The sequence below is a fragment of the Haemaphysalis longicornis genome, unplaced genomic scaffold (genome assembly GCF_048455015.1).
Source record: "Haemaphysalis longicornis isolate Haplotype H1 unplaced genomic scaffold, Haemaphysalis longicornis Haplotype H1 scaffold_3, whole genome shotgun sequence".
Taxonomy (NCBI): Eukaryota; Metazoa; Arthropoda; class Arachnida; order Ixodida; family Ixodidae; genus Haemaphysalis; species Haemaphysalis longicornis.
The window spans coordinates 225,277,692-225,293,348 of NW_027526335.1; the positions used below are offsets into that span (position 1 = coordinate 225,277,692).

Below are 15,657 nucleotides of genomic sequence, written 5' to 3' on the forward strand. Positions count from 1 at the left end.
TTTGTCCGCCTTCGCGGGACCACGAAATTTAGGCAGCAGAAACTTAGCAGCATAATTGCAGGACACATTTGAAGCATGGGCCATAATTGCAGCATAGAACCTACAAATATCCTGTCAACGACAGCAGTGAGCTACCGGAAAGGCATCATAGTTCAAGAAAATGTAATTACCGGAGGAAAGATTCAAGCTTCTAGCACCCCCGTATCTGGACAGTTGTAACATAAAAGTAAATGCGGTTCGCATATATGCCACACTAGTGTAGCCTGAGTCTTACGCCTAAAAAGGCTTGCTGAGAAATCAGCGAATACAGTTGAGCGAAATTAACGGAAGCACAAAGCCGTTGTATCCCAGAGCTTACCTATACTCAATCCATATTCCGTAGAGGTCGGCCCCTTCTTGGGGCATGCCTGACAGCATAAGCTTACCCGAACTGGATGAAAAGCAACCGACTTGAACCGGCTGAAATAACCTGAATTGAAGAAAGAACAATCATGCCCACATGCTTACCGTGGCTTGCCTTCGCTCGGCCTCCTACGGGGAAGTTTAAAACGACCTCTAAAATAGACAAAACCACTCAACGCACAAAACACTTCCGAACTAGAATCTAGCTAACCGAGGATGAGTTACCACTAATACCCAAAAACATGCGTGCAGCCGAAACCGAACCAAAGTGACCCATGCAACTACAAGACGTGCAATTAGTCTAATCGAAACCAAAAGATCATACATTCTGTTTTTACTAAACAAGTTTGCAAATAATAAATAACACAAAAGCTTAAAAGAAATGTGTTTCTATTAAACAAATCTTTTAAAAATAAAAACGAACGGCGCGTGCGGGTTCATACGAATTTTACTCTGAAGCGGAACCTTTACACCAAGTGACCAGCTAACCAGTATGTGCGTTTTAACGAGCCTCCATAACGTAATGGGGCATTGGCCCCCTATAGAGGAATTCTATTGGCCCCTACGGGATGTGCAATAAGAATTTGGCGACGGGACAATTTTTAACATTCGCAATTTAAAAGGAAGTAGCCAAGTTGAAAGTGACGCGTAGATTCCGCGAGAGCCACAAAAAATCCCGGGCCATCTCAACTACCGTGAATCCTGGGGAGGGGCGAAGCATGCAGTGTAATAGTGTATTCATAGATTGTAAGTACTTTTCTTGCCACACAGCGCGCGCGATGACTGGGCTCCGGTGAAGCCCTGGTGCGGGGAGCAATAGCGCGCTTGCTGAGGTGGTGGCGCCGTCTCTTTCGTTGAACCGGAGTTAACCAGTTAAATCAGTGACAGATCTCCCGTAAGTTGTCTTCGTGTCACACGCCGCAGCATACTAAAATGTATGCTTTAAAGGAGAAAACCTAGCGTTTGAAACAAATGTCGAGACGGAATTGCAGGCGGAATTTCGAGGCGGAGGGTATGAAATGTTTCTCGTCGTCTCGGCGGGCTTGTCGCTTGCGCTCGTCTAGTGTCACTAGATCCTGCCAAGCTTTAAAAGATAATCTACAAACATAATCTCTACCAGTAACACATGGTATTGTTCCGAGGCTCCTTATCATCCATAATGCGGTTTAAATCCTGAGAGCTCGGTGCCTTAGGCCTTGGCGCCTACGCGTTTCTGCCCAGAGATAAAACAGTTTGGGGGTAGCGGTATACAGCTTTGCTGAACAAGTCTCGTGTCTTTGAAGCACGAAGCGTTCTAGTGCGAGCCTCTGGAAAACGATTGTCCCGGTGTGTTCTTTGAGTACGCGTTTTAAGGCCAAGCACTTCAGGGCTCGGGCTGTCTGCGCCTCATGTCGTCATGGTACACCAGGACACTTTTTTTCCCACGCCTCGCGCGAGCACGCTTCGTACTTCAAAGACGCGAGACTTTACAGCTATGCTGTATACCTGTACCCCTCAACGGTTTCTCAGTAGGCAAAAACGCCAAGGCGCCAAGGCCTAAGACGCCGAGCGCTCACCACCGAAACGGCATTATACATACTTCATCATAACCTCCAAACCGCATCATACATCGAAACCACATCATAGAAACCGCGTCATACAGTTATACGCTGCTTGCTTCGGCCCTTTCTAGGTTTCACGTTAGTGGAGATGGCGCGGTTTTTCCGCCCACGGAGATGAACCGTTCTAGCGAGAGGCGTTGGGAAACAAGTGTTCAGGTGTGTTCTTTTAGTACGCGTTACGTTCTAGCGCGATGCGTTGGGAAAGGAGTGTCCCGGTGTTTTATTACCCTGAAGACATGAGACGACGACAAGAGACGCCGACATCCCTAAAAAACTGTATTCATTATTTTCAAAACCAGTAATCCATTTTGGTTTTTACAATTGCTCTGAAGGCAGTATTCTTTTGTCCTGACGTACATCGGTATTCCTAGTGCACGCTTAATTATTCCGTTCGCACCACCTTCCGCTCAGTGCTGTGCCGAGTGGTGGGCGGTGTGCTGTTGGCCGTGAGCAGCCGGAAGCTGTCGGAGCGGCTGCACGGCGCCATGCTGGCGCACGTGCTGGCCAGTCCGGTGTCGCTGTTCGACTCGTGTCCCCGGGGCCGCATGCTGAACCGCTTCTCGGCTGACATGGACTTCGTCGACTCGCGCACCTTCATGAGCGGCAAGCAGACCGTGCAGAGGGTCCTGTTCACCGCCGCCCAGCTGGCCATCGTGGCCAGCCAGTCGCCCAGGGTGCTGGCCGTCGGCGCAGGCGTGGCCGTGGTCGTCGTCTTCGGAGTGGTGAGCGCTGCACTGTATAGTCTACCGAAGCTCCGTCACTGTTGTTAACTATCTCCGCCGCAGCTGAGCGGCAAATGGGGAACTGAATTCCTCGAGAAAACTGCGAAAATGGTGCACACGAAAAGTAACGTAGTAGATGGTGACTTAACGTAACAGACATACGAACAGGGCGAGAGCTTGTCAAGCTGTCCAAAGCAGCTCTTAAAGCAAAGCTTTCTACCTCTACCAGCCAAGGGTTCTTTCGCAGCGTGCGGGGACAATAAACTCCCAACGCGGCGGAGGCGGCCACGGGGGGAGGGGGGGGGGGGGGGGTTGGGGGCTGCGGAGGGTTTCACGCACGAAGCATACTGTAGATGGCGCGGCAAATTTACCCATCGTTCCCCGCGCGGAGGTGCCTGCTCGCCGGTGGGCGCATCCGCCATACGCCGCGGTGGCTCAGTGGCTAAGGCGTTGCGCTGCTGAGCACGAGGTCGCGGGTTCGATTCCCGGCCGCGGCGGCCGCTTTTCTGATGGAGGCGAAAAGCAAAAACGCCCGTGTGTACGAGATTTCGGCGCACGTTAAAGATCCCCAGGTGGTCAAAATTAATCCGGAGCCCTCAACTACGGCGCTCCTCATCGCCTGCGCTGCGTCGGCGCGTTAAAGCCCTACAGTCAATCAGAACCGATATTGAAAACAGAGTCCCATTCGTGGCAAGCAGTGCCAAAACGAAACGTTTCTCCAGCGGCAAGGTGTCTGCATGTCGTGTCTGCATTTTGTTTTCCCGCTCTGCAAGCCAATACTTAACGTATATCTGCCGTAGGACAACTTAATTTCGTCGGTTCCGGGTTGCCCAGGAGGTGCTGTCGAACAAGTTAATCAAGTTGTGCGAAGGAAGCGCGCAATGACCGCGAAGCTGCGCCAAACCAGGCCGAAAACAACATTCTCTAAAGCGGTTCTGTTTAAACAGCTATTACAAAAGGCGAATTGTTCTGATAAATAGCGGTTATAACAGTTCTCTTAGCTTTCTCACAATTCTCTAAAGAACTAAGCAGACTAGTTTAAATCGCTATAAATGGGTATCACTACACTCACAGGCCGAATTGTTTCGTTGCCTGCGCTTGTGTCGCGCGGTGGTGTAGACCCGAGCTAGCACATGCGGATGGCTAGTTTCCGCTGTCTCACCCTCGCTCCTATGCGTTTTCTTCCTGCCGACGCCCGGCCGGGCTACAGCGGTGGCGTCCGACGCTCTTGCCCGGCCGTGGCCGACGCTGCTGCGTTCGGGACGCCGCCCCCGCGAATTTCAGGTAACGGGAGTTGAATTTCGCTTCTGTTCTTCCTGAGGAGGAATGGGGGCGAAATAGTAAGGTTCTTTTGGGGCCCGGGGCCGAGATGACGATCTCGGTTCGCCCTGATGACCGACGTCCGATGCTTGAAGAAGGTGAGGGATGAGGAGTGCCTGTCTTGCTAGATATTAGGTTTGTTTACATTATTTACAAAGCTCCAAGTATTTACATCAGGTCAGAATGCCGGTTACTTTGAAACTCTGCCCGCAGCAGCCTTTTCGGCCAAGATCCCTCTTAGATCCCTCTCGACCGACCCCCGAGAAAACCCAACACTCCGATTTTGATAACAAAAACCCCGCCTCCAAAAAGGGGGCGTACAAGAAAGAGAGAAAAACCCTTTAAACAATTAATAGAAACCCATTGATTGGCCACAGGAACCAGCCAACCTAACCCATGTGTCCCCCCCTGCGGTCACGTGACCCAACCCTCTCTCTTATGCACTCAAAGTGCTTTTCCCACGCACGCTGTTGCACCCGGCCAGAAAATACAGGACATCTGCGGCCTAAAGTGAACCAACCATTACGTTCAGCGGGCGGCATCAGCACAAAAGCCAAGCAAGGGCCCGGAGCGGTCTCGCGCGGCTGACCTCCCTCCGCGCGGCGCCTCCCGCGACGCCGTGCGTCTGCGCGCGCGGCGGGACAATGAGGGTTGCTAATTCCCTCCCAGACGAAGGGCGCCGCCGCCTGCCGCCAGTCCCACCGGAAGACGCGCTTCAGGCCCACTCGGTGGTCTCCGAGGCGATTGACCCGTCAACGACCAACGCCGCCGCCGGAGTCGAAGATTTTCCAAACTTACACCGCGCGCGCTTTCAACACAAAGAGATACGACAATCTTCCCGTCAGCTTGTTATGCTGAATGACCCAGCCACCTCCGACGCGACAGAGATACTCAGGCTAATCGCCCCCGTCCTTTGACACACAAAAGGACGGGCACAACACACGCTCTCCGCGTCTCCGAACTTGGCGTCCGTGCGGCTACATGAAAGGGACACGGGAAAGCAGCTACCAGTGGAGGCGACGCGGATACATGAGCCCCCGGCGGCCTTGATTAATTACATGCGGAGCCCGAACTTAACAACGGGTAGCAGACTCCATAGTTTCACTCTTCTGTAGAGTGACGTGTGTGAATTCAAGTGACGTCACATGGGCAATTGCTGTGGGTTTCGTTTAAAGTTTTGCTTTCCGACCACCTTCACAGCCTGGATTGGAGCCAATTTTGTAAAGTAGGCGTGTTTATTGCATTGACACGAATTTTATTCTTGCGTTTTCACCCCGGACGCTTGGCGGCTACGTGCAAAGTAACGCTTTGTTTACGCTTCAGTGTCATAAGGAGCACGGTGCCTGAACTGCACTATATCCTGACACAGGGAGCATGCACGCGGCGGCACGCACACGAACGAGACGACGCATGCAAAACTGTTATTACATGCTCATTGGACCTCTCCTTCCGTAATAGCTACGATTACGGAAACGCCAGTGAAGCTCAGAGCATTTGTGGCGAGATCACGAACACACGCTTCTCTGACACCCACAGAGCAAATCGACGAGCTGTATCGACGACGCGCAGGTCATTCCAGCAACAAGCAACGAGATTCGCAACGTACGCAGCGCCCAAGAGAATTCACCACGTGACTGGCCCACGCTCTCAGGTTCCGACGTACACGAACAAAACTTTCACAGCGCGGAATGCAACGGAACCAGTAAGTAAGACATTTTCCGCACGTGATGTTCCGGCCCCGGTCCACGCAATCAACGACATCGCATCAGGATTGGTGGACATGGCCACGACGAGAAAGGCGCAAGGCGAACGAAGCGCACCATACGTGGCGAACTACATTACACCAAGTTTAGGGAGTTTCCCAGGACAAACGGGACGCACGACGCACGAAACGCACCAGAGGTGACGAACGACATCCAACTTTGACCGGCCGAGCTGACCACGGCGAACGAAATGCACAGCGCACGGAACGCTACAAAGCCTGCACACTCGGGGGATTCGCGACATCCTCCGCATCCGCTTCGCTATACAGACTGGGCCAGCGAATGTCACAACCGCAGAAATCAGCCTTGCCGTATCAAAAAAAAATAGCAGTGGCTTAGCTTGGTTATGCCGGGATATACGTAGAGTGATTTAAGGTTCCACCGGTTATTCTTAGATTTCCTGGTTGTCTAGGCTTAGCGTGATTATCATGCTTACAGCTGCTTCAATGTCACACGCGCGGTATACACATTATGCGACATAAGTATATTTATCAAGTAGCACCGGCGCAGCGTTAAAAATAGCCCTATAGCTAAGATGGTTCCAGAGGCGCACGTCGGTGTTGCTGTGACGCACGAGCCATCGGTTCCACGCCCGGCCACCCCTCGCATGATCATCACGTGGTCCAGGCCGCCACGTGCGGAACGGAGGTCGGCGAAGACGCTGGGCGCGTGGGGTGTGTGAGAGACGCCGGGCAGCGAGCAACGCTCTGTGCACCGGGTAACGTTACTGCTCCTCGCGCATGCGCAGCACGGCTCTCAAGGAGCCACGCGAAACTGCTCAACCTTGGCCGGTGTAGCTCACGCTACAAAAGACCCAGCGCACGTGTCTCAAGCCTACCGCAACGTACGAGCTCTCCGGCACCCGCTGCTCCAGCCCGAGTCCAGCGAAGGAACGACATGACACTCGTGCGAGTAGGTCCGCCAACGAGCAACGACACGGCCAGCGCATGCGGCACGTCCGAGCCGGAACCAACAAGATCCCCGACGCCCCCTGCTGCGATCGAGACTCACACGACAAACACCATTTCGTACAAGAGGACGGAACCGGGATCAAGCGGACTCGGGACGAACGGAACGCTTTCGAGCCTGCTTGTACGGGAGAGAGACCCATTTTAGCATTCTCGAAACAATGGGCAAAATAGAGAGTTTGAGCGACGACACGAACACGGCAAGAACGGCAACGAATTAACCAGATCCCGACGAAGGCACCGAATACCCTAACGATTAAGTCACGCTTGCAACGCCAAGGAATGTGGGACCGAACGGACGGAAGCGGGGCGACTAACGCAACGCCGTAAATGCTGTCACGTTCAGGTCCGGCGAAGTGAATCCCACGGCACATACAAAACAATCAAGCCGATTAGAAATTCACCGATCTTTATCGACACGAACGCCCTCTCAACGAAGTTTTGAATATCCGGAACAACAAAAAAACCCGCCCGCATCTTCCCACGGGGGGAACTCGAGTAAATGCGTCGCAGAGTGGTGGGGGTATCGCGTGAATGTTGCGTAATTGGGTATGGTTTGGTAATGCTTAATTGTTATTTCGTCTTTATTATTCCGATTTATTGAATGAAGGAGAAGCGAAGGCAAGGAGTGTAAAGTTAAAGCAGAGTCCGTCAATGCTTTTCTGCTCGTGAAACTTCGCCGTCACGCTATGGCAGAGCTTCGAACGCTGCTCAGGGAGGCCGCGCCGAGGCGCTGGCGTTGATCGGAGGGCAGCCGGCGAAGCGGTCGGATGGGAGTGCGGCGCGTAGCAGACGCTCCTTGCGGTGTTAGCAGGGCTCGTGGGGACTTCTAAAAAATCAAGCACAGATAGCAGTCGGCAGTTTTGAGCGTGCGTTCTGCCGCATACGGCTTCCCTGCAAGGGCTGCAATCCTGACGGCTTCGTTTTGTAGCCACAATTGAAGGCACAACTACCAAAATTCCGTTTCTATCCAGAAAAGTGCCGCTAACACGAACGCAAGTTCTGCCGCGACGGCTGAACGCGCGCTGCAGCGGCGGCGGCCCGATGCCCTCCGTAGTGAACCTCGAAACAGACCGCTGTACAAGGTGGAGACACCCTTTGAACGATCCCGTGCCGCCCCTATTGGGTCGAAGTGCTCAACGCGCTGTTCTTTTCGTTTCCCACAAGACGCAGCAACGTGATACAGATACGATGGTTCAAACTTCACCAATAAACCGCGTTTGTGCAGATAATTACGGTGCGGTTTTGTTACAATGACTTGCTGCGGCGGCGAGCGAGCGAACCAAAATGGCGGCGCAACGCATACGTGTCTCCACTCTGTACGGGTGACGCGCGTCAATGTAGGTATTCTAGCCCCCCGATCTGCGGCGACGCCTCTCGCGGGAGCCTTTGTCCTCAAACAAAACTCGGCCGGGAGTTTCATGACCAGAAAAGCATTGACGGACTCTGGTTAAAGTCTGTTTTTATTGCTTGGTGCCGTCAAGCAAAGCGTCAAGTCAAGCGAAAGCCAAGCAAAGACGCCCTTGACTGAATTCCGAACGCGCGCTCCGCCGCTTATATACACACCGCCCGCGTTCGAGGGAGAGGAGCACGGGGAGAGACGCGCATGCGCACACTTCCGTACACAAGCACTCGAACTTTCCACGCAACCACCACGCCGTTATCACGTGTACACGTCCTGCCGCCGTTACTGTTGAGCGCGACGCAGCGCACGGGTAGGCACTACGCATGCGAGCACAGACGCGCTCCCCCCGCACCGCCGCAGCTGTTGTTGAGAGAGCGACGGAGTGCACGGGGTACACGCGCTCCTCCCGCACCGCCACACCTGTTGTTGAGAGCGAGGAGATTATGGGGGAGAGACGTGCATCTGCGCCTCGACGCGACGCGCATGCGCAGTGATTGTGTGGACGGCGCCGACAACATCGACGAGTGACATCGCGAGCCTAAGAAATGCTCCGCATTTAAAACAAACGCCAGCAAGTAGCATCTGTGAATAAGCGGACAGTGATCTGGATGCGAGCGGACGTCAATCTACGCGAACACTTAATTGTGCTTGGGGGCACGCACAATTCGGGTTCGGAGCACGATTCGGAGAATATCAGGGGGCCCGGAAATGAAAATGGACGACATAAGCTGCCCCACGAAGACACGCAGAAAATCGCAATTTACGGCCACGGCCGCACCGAGAAGCCCCGAGCTCCCCGTGAGCCCGACGCGGCCCGGGCTTCGTTGTTTTATTCCTCAGAACAAGATCAGACGCCAGACGCAACGCGAGCGCTTACGTTCGGTTTCGCTCTCTCACATGTGCGGCCCGGGCTTCGTTGTTTTAGATGCAGAGCATCTGATTTACTCGCCTTGTCCCTCCGGCGTCATCGTAGTCATCGTCGTCGGCGTTGTCCACCCCTCCTCCATTCTCCTCGCCGCGCCAGCTGCGCTCTCCGCCGCTCACCCCCTCTCCTCTCCGATAGGGAACACTCTCTCGCGAGGGGCATTGGATTGGATTGACCTTGGATTGGATTTAGATTAGATTGGATTAAAGTAGATTGTGTTGGATTGTGTTGCGTCATAGCCGCGGCACGTTGCGTCATACCCGCAGCAGACGCGCTGTGGCCGGCGCATGTGCAGTACTCTCGCTTCCGCGGTTTCCTCTCCTTCGGGCGCGCTGCGCATATAACCGGTGTGCCGTTCTCCGGCGAAGCAACATCCACGCTTGGCTCAGACACAGTCCACGCCGCTTTACAAGTACGCCAACGTCGTCATCGACTGGGACTGTCTTACGCAGACCCCTGAACGTTATGCGCGCTATAAAACGCGGTCCCTTCGCCGCTCCGCCTATGCGTCGCATCTACACGGGGGTTCCCGCGAGAGGAGGTGGGAGTTTTTATTCCTCAGAACAAGAGGAGACGCCAGACGCAACGCGAGCGCTTACGTTCGGTTTCGCTCTCTCACGTGTACGTGCCTTCGCGTAGTCAGTCGCCCTACGATAGTAGGGACTTTTAGCTGACCGTTCCTGACGTTCCGCTCCGCTCCGATAACTAGCGCGAGTGCCATTGCGCATGCGTGGCGCACAAGGCCGCTAGCGGTGATACCGGAGAGGGGCCCTGCTACGCTACCTCTTTGTGTACCGTCGCGGCAGCTTACGTTACCGTGCGGAATATCAACATGGCTGCCCCGCGATACGAGCGCGCTCCCGCGAACTCCGTTTCTTTAGTTGAAACGCGAGCGACGAAATCGCGGCAGCTCTTCTGAATAGGCAAAGGTGCCACACTTCTCAACGAGCTTTAGTACGGAAGCGAAAAACGCCGACCGAAGCGCGGGGCTGCTTCTATGCAGCGCCGAGAAAGAGAGCCTTGTCTTGGCTATCCCAATGTTTATCGGCTTCTTTAAAATATATTAGAACCATTATACCGTGTAAGCAACTACATTGTATTAAAAATGTGAAATAAGGCACTAAACACGGTAGTTTGCATTTCTTGAGCGACCAAATTCCAATTCGTATCTTTAAGTCTCCGATGACGTTTTGGTTTGCGCACGCGTAGGGCACGACCAGTGACGCGAATCCTTCCCCGTCGCGGGAGATACGGTTATCGCTTAGCTAAAGGCCTTTCTGTCGCTGACGCTCCGGTTGTGCTAAGCGGGCCGTCGGGAGCATAGCGGAGCGTCAAAAACGGTTAGCTGAAACTCTCCAGTGCACCGCGTCAGAATTTCTCTTTCCGTCCTCCTCAGTCCTGATCTTAATATAACCTCAGTTTTTCTGTCCTCGAATTTCTGATATTCGCCAGTTTGTATTCAATAATCCGTTCCCGATTCTTGTGATCTGCGAACAGAACCTACCAACTGCAATAAGACTGTCCGGCTATGAAGGCCTCGAGTCATCTACTTGTGGGACCAGTAGCAAAGTCATGGTATTCATACGCCGGGAACTCACATATACTGTTCATTCGATATGCCCGCACGACACCAACCAATACGTATGCTTAACTGTTAAAAAACGACAACTCTCTTTCACGCTCCTACGAGCCTACATATCCCCATCAGCTATCATTGATTGACAGAAACTACAGCATATCTTCGAAACAACACCAGGCCCTTGGATTCTCACCGGAGATATTAATGCCCACCACCCCCTTTGGGGAAGCTCCAAGATGAACCTCAGTGGTCGAAGACTTGCATCATTCGCGTCACAATATGGGCTCTCTGTACTTAGTGATGGAAGTCCTATTTCTCCGCGGCCTGACCTATGCGAGCTGCCTGGATCTGACCTTGGCTTCAAGGCAATTCGCTGGACATCTCCAATGGCTTACGGACATTGAAACCCACGGCAGTGATCACATTCCAACATACATCAACATTAGGGGATTCCGGCACCCTTTTTCTCCCAACGTGTCCAAACATACTGGCTGGCCGAAATTTGAACCCTTATGGAGGACGCCTCCTGTGAGGGACTTTCCACAAGCTTAGAAACTGCTATCGGCAGTGCAGCCCAGGCTTGCACGCGTACTGCCACAATGCCGCCCGAAGTGACAGAGTTTGATACCGAACTTGAACGCCTCCGTGAAATTCGACGGCGAGCGCAGCGACGGTACCGGCGTACAAAAGCTGTACACGACCTAAGGGTAGCCAGAAGCACACAGAAGAAGATACAGCGCCACATCGCTCAAGTTCAGGCACAACGGTGGAAATCACTTTGTGAGTCCCTCGACCCTCGGAAGCCTTTGTCTTCTATATGGAGAGTAGGGCTTGGCCTGGCGACACCTGTGCAGCAGCGCTACCCATTCAAGGCTTTGGCACTACAAGAAAACCGTCCGGAGATAGAAGTCGCCGAAGCTGTCTGCGCGATGGTTGCCTCTAGACCTGGTGGCAATCGATCTGTAAGGATCCGTGAAGTCCTCACGTCACGCGATCGAGTCCAGGATTCCTGCCCAAGCGCCCCTAGTTCTCAAAGCTGCCACCACGTGCCGTAGCAGAATGGAATTTTGCCTACACGGGCTATTTTCCCTCATTCTTCTCGGGGCGGTCGCGGCGTTCGACCGGTTTGACTGTCAAGTGCGACGGCGCAGTCAACTCCTTCTCCTCAAGTTAATTGTTCGTCTGTGAGCGGGGAGTCACTTCAATAGAGTTCCCCCGCGACTATTGTGGGATGGCAAGAGGATGCCTCAGAATAGTTGAAGCTTGAGCCGGTTGGTGCAAAAGTTGGGACGAAGCGAAAACGAGACACACACAAGCGCTTTGTGCTTGTCTCGTCTTTGCTTCGTCCCGTTCATTGCGCTGCCCTCTACTCTGAAAGCGGATGCCCTCTGCGTTAGGATTTTGGCGGAACTTGGAAAGGTTGTCCGCTGCGAAGTAATTCACGACAACTACTAGATATACGGCTTATGTCTATCTACGACGCTATTTTCCTGTTTATCGCACATTTCATACCACCAGAAAAAAAAAAAGCATTCGATAATAATTACTTATTTCGGACAGCTACAACTGCGGAACGATATTTTCGAGTAAAAAAATGCTACGGCAGCAGCCGCCGTTTCTTTCTTCCGAAATTTGGTATTCTTGAATGGCTTTTGAGAAGATTCAAATTGCAGGGACGCATCTAATTACGTGAGCAGAAAGCATGAAATTTCAAAACGCGTTCAAAACAGTTCCTGCGAGCGATGTTCCCGGTGCGTCACCTTTACTACTTCAATGAAGTTCTGGAATTTATTCATTTTATGACATCGTGACGTATCAATAATTAGCATTAGAATTCCTCTGTCACTGCTCATTATTACCTTTCCGCACGATGCGAACTCACGGACACACCACTAGAGATAAAGATTTGTAACTAGTGTTTCAACTAAGGGCTTAGCTTCCATATGAGTAATATTCTAGATATATTTATTTATTTATTTATTTATTTATTTATAACTATCTCTCAGTTTCCTCGATAAGGCATTGAGTAAGGTAAGCTAAAAAAGACACAAGTACAAGTTTTAGCATGTGTAACAAGTAATGCGTGAACGGGGTATATAAAAATGAACGCTAAACATAAGAAACGCATAAAACAAACCTACACATAAATGAGGATCTCACCTCATGGCAGAACAAAAACTGCAATTCACTGCACGGATATCGCGTCTGATGAATATTAAATTTTACTGCATTTCCTGCAAGCGATGTCGATCGCATGAAGACTCCTAACCTTAGGTGGCTTCATTAATTTATGTTGTCGGTCGCCCTCCAAGCCCGTGGTAATCACGAGAATTATTCGTTTTAAAAGTATCCACATATACTGTTTTCTTTTCCGTTTTTCTTGTTTTTCTAGAAATAAGAATTCCCGTTGCCAACACGCCATTTACCACAGCAGAACGCCTTTGAGGCGATATAAGAATAACAAGGACACTGCGCTAACATGAGTGCTCACTGTATATGAACTCCGAAACGTATTGTAGAAAAATTCTGAATTTAAATCACCCCGAATATGGGTACTCCAGTTACAAGGCCGAATAAAATCCGCGAATTGGAGTGAATTGGTAAACATTCATGTTGGATACACATAAAGAAGTGCGGGGGTCACGAGCAATAGCGTTAGGTCAAAAGGAGGAAATCCCCGCTTCACGTTTTATGAGGCGCACCACAGTGGATTCCTCCGGATTTGAACACCTGGGGATCTTTAAAGTGCGCCGAAATTCCGGACACACGGTCTTTCTTGCTTTTCGCCTCCACTAGAAAAGCGGCCGCCGCAGCAGGGAATCGAACCCGCGTCCTTGTGCTTAGCAGCGCAACGCCTAAGCCCCGCTTTACCCACACCCTCTCTTTTCGGAACCGGCTTCCGAAACAACGACAGCGAGCCGCCTCATGACAAATACATTTTTTAGGCGAAGCTCATTTGAATATATAGTGTTTTTTGTATTTTGCATGTATGCAAACAAAAAGTTACGTATCTGAAGAGTGAGGCGTTCTTTACCGTGGGGCGTTCGAAAAAAAATGTTCCGGTGTAGGCATTGTCAGTACACGGTCACCACCAATGTCACTCGCCGTTCTTGACCTCAAGCTTATGCGTCTCAACACTCCATCCGCACCATCAGTAGACTAGTTAATATGATGCACCGTCTGCTCATTCGCTAGAATTAAAAATAAAAGTGCGTGGATAAAATGTCTTCCTTGAGGATGCCCATCGTCAACTTTCAACAGAAATTAAATTTGTTTACACCTTTCCGGTAAATTTGGCGCCACCTGCGTGTCACGTACCAAGACAAGCTTCGCTGGTAATCCACATTCACCTGGAATGTCTCGTGATTTTTCTTTTCGATTATTCCTCACAAAATTGGGAGCTAGCAATCTACATTTAATCTACTATAACACTTACATGTTCCAGCGTGACCAATTCGACACTTATTGTTGCTGCAGACATATACATTCTTACGCAGTAATATTACCACTCCAGGCACATCGGATAATCTCACAAAAAAAAAAAAAACTTGCGCGCAAATTAACGGGGACAAAAACACACGAAGACAGCAGAGAACCCCGTTAATTTCCGCGCAGTTTTTTTTTAGATGCATTATTACCAACTCGCCGAAATCTCAACCCTTTTACATCGGATAACTTGGAAACCCGCTCAAAACATTTTAAAAGTGTAGCTTTTCTGTGTGGACTCAACACGCAAACCCTTCTGTCCGTCTGGAGTGCAGGATGTGCCAGACTTTCCTGCATGCGAAAATTGTAAGAATAAAAGGCCCTGAACCTTCGTGTTTTAATACAAGAGCACTCATATCGGCCTTCCCAGGGAAATCTAGAAAACGGCCGCAACAGCAGTCAATTGTCGTCGTTATGATTCCACAGCTCAGACGACAAGGACAGAAAGAAACACGCAAGACAGGCGCTAAGTACGACCGGCGCATGCGATTCGCATGCGACTGATCCGCCAAAACCCGTCCTAACAATCAGTCGTAACGATCAGTCGCATGCGAATCGCATCCGCCGGTCGTTCATGTGTCTATCGCTTTAAACAAGTCCTCGCCAAAAACGAGCATCTGCAGTATCTGCGAGCTTCCAAAAAAAAGTGAAAGGTATGACATCATGAAAAGTATGTCATATATGTGGGCTTTTGTTTCCGTTCCATGGATGTATTATATATACATGGTGGTTTCGTCAATAAACTTTCAGCGCCTGTTTGGTGTGCTTTCTTTTATCTTTTTACTGGCCTAAAATAACGTAAAATTACGAGCAACGACAGTTGTAATAAACACGTTCGAATTGCGTGCTTGCAACTCCCATGTTAACAACGGGCGCGGATTTTGCTGCCTCAAACGCTCGCTCGAATACCTGTACCGAACCGCCCTGTACCAAAATGTCCTGTACCGAAACGTCCGTGTACCGAAAAGACCGTACCGAAACGCCCTGTACCGAAAAGACCAGGACCCCCGAAATGTCCGTGCACCGAACTGTCCGTGTACCGAAAAGACCGTACCGAAACGCCCTGTACCGAAAAGACCTAGACCCCCGAAATGTCCGTGCACCGAAATGTCCGTCCACCGAAATGTCTGCGCCGAAATGTCCTACACTGAAATGTCCGGATCCCCATTTGACTAAAATGCCACCTTTGAGCTGACACACAACGTTTTTCAAAACCATTTGATTAAAATGCCGTTTGAGACAAAAGAGCACGACTATCGACCTTTAAAAATCTCCAAGGCCTTTGAAACGCGAAAGCTTGTACTCTCGCACCCAGTTTGTTCGTGCCGATTTGCAATTATTTGCGAGTAAAACTTTGTTATTAAAGAGCTCGCTCATAATCACTTTTCTTTTGTTTTTGTTTACTATCACTTGGTCGACTACTAGAAAGTAGCTTAGACTCCCAACACCGGTGGTACGAAAAAAGAAAAAAAAACTGCCTATGTTG

The 15,657-nt window shown here is 51.1% G+C and overlaps 1 protein-coding gene across 4 annotated transcripts in view; it reads left to right on the plus strand.

Moving 5' to 3' along the window:
* LOC144176019 (multidrug resistance protein mrp-7-like) overlaps window positions 1-15,657 on the plus strand; it is a 367,249-nt gene that overhangs the window by 317,060 nt on the left and 34,532 nt on the right. For all 4 annotated transcript variants that reach the window (XM_077705122.1, XM_077705124.1, XM_077705123.1 and 1 more), the window contains one exon: window positions 2,415-2,725. In XM_077705122.1, coding sequence (XP_077561248.1) covers window positions 2,415-2,725 — 311 coding nt within the window. The remainder of the gene's footprint in view (window positions 1-2,414; window positions 2,726-15,657) is intronic.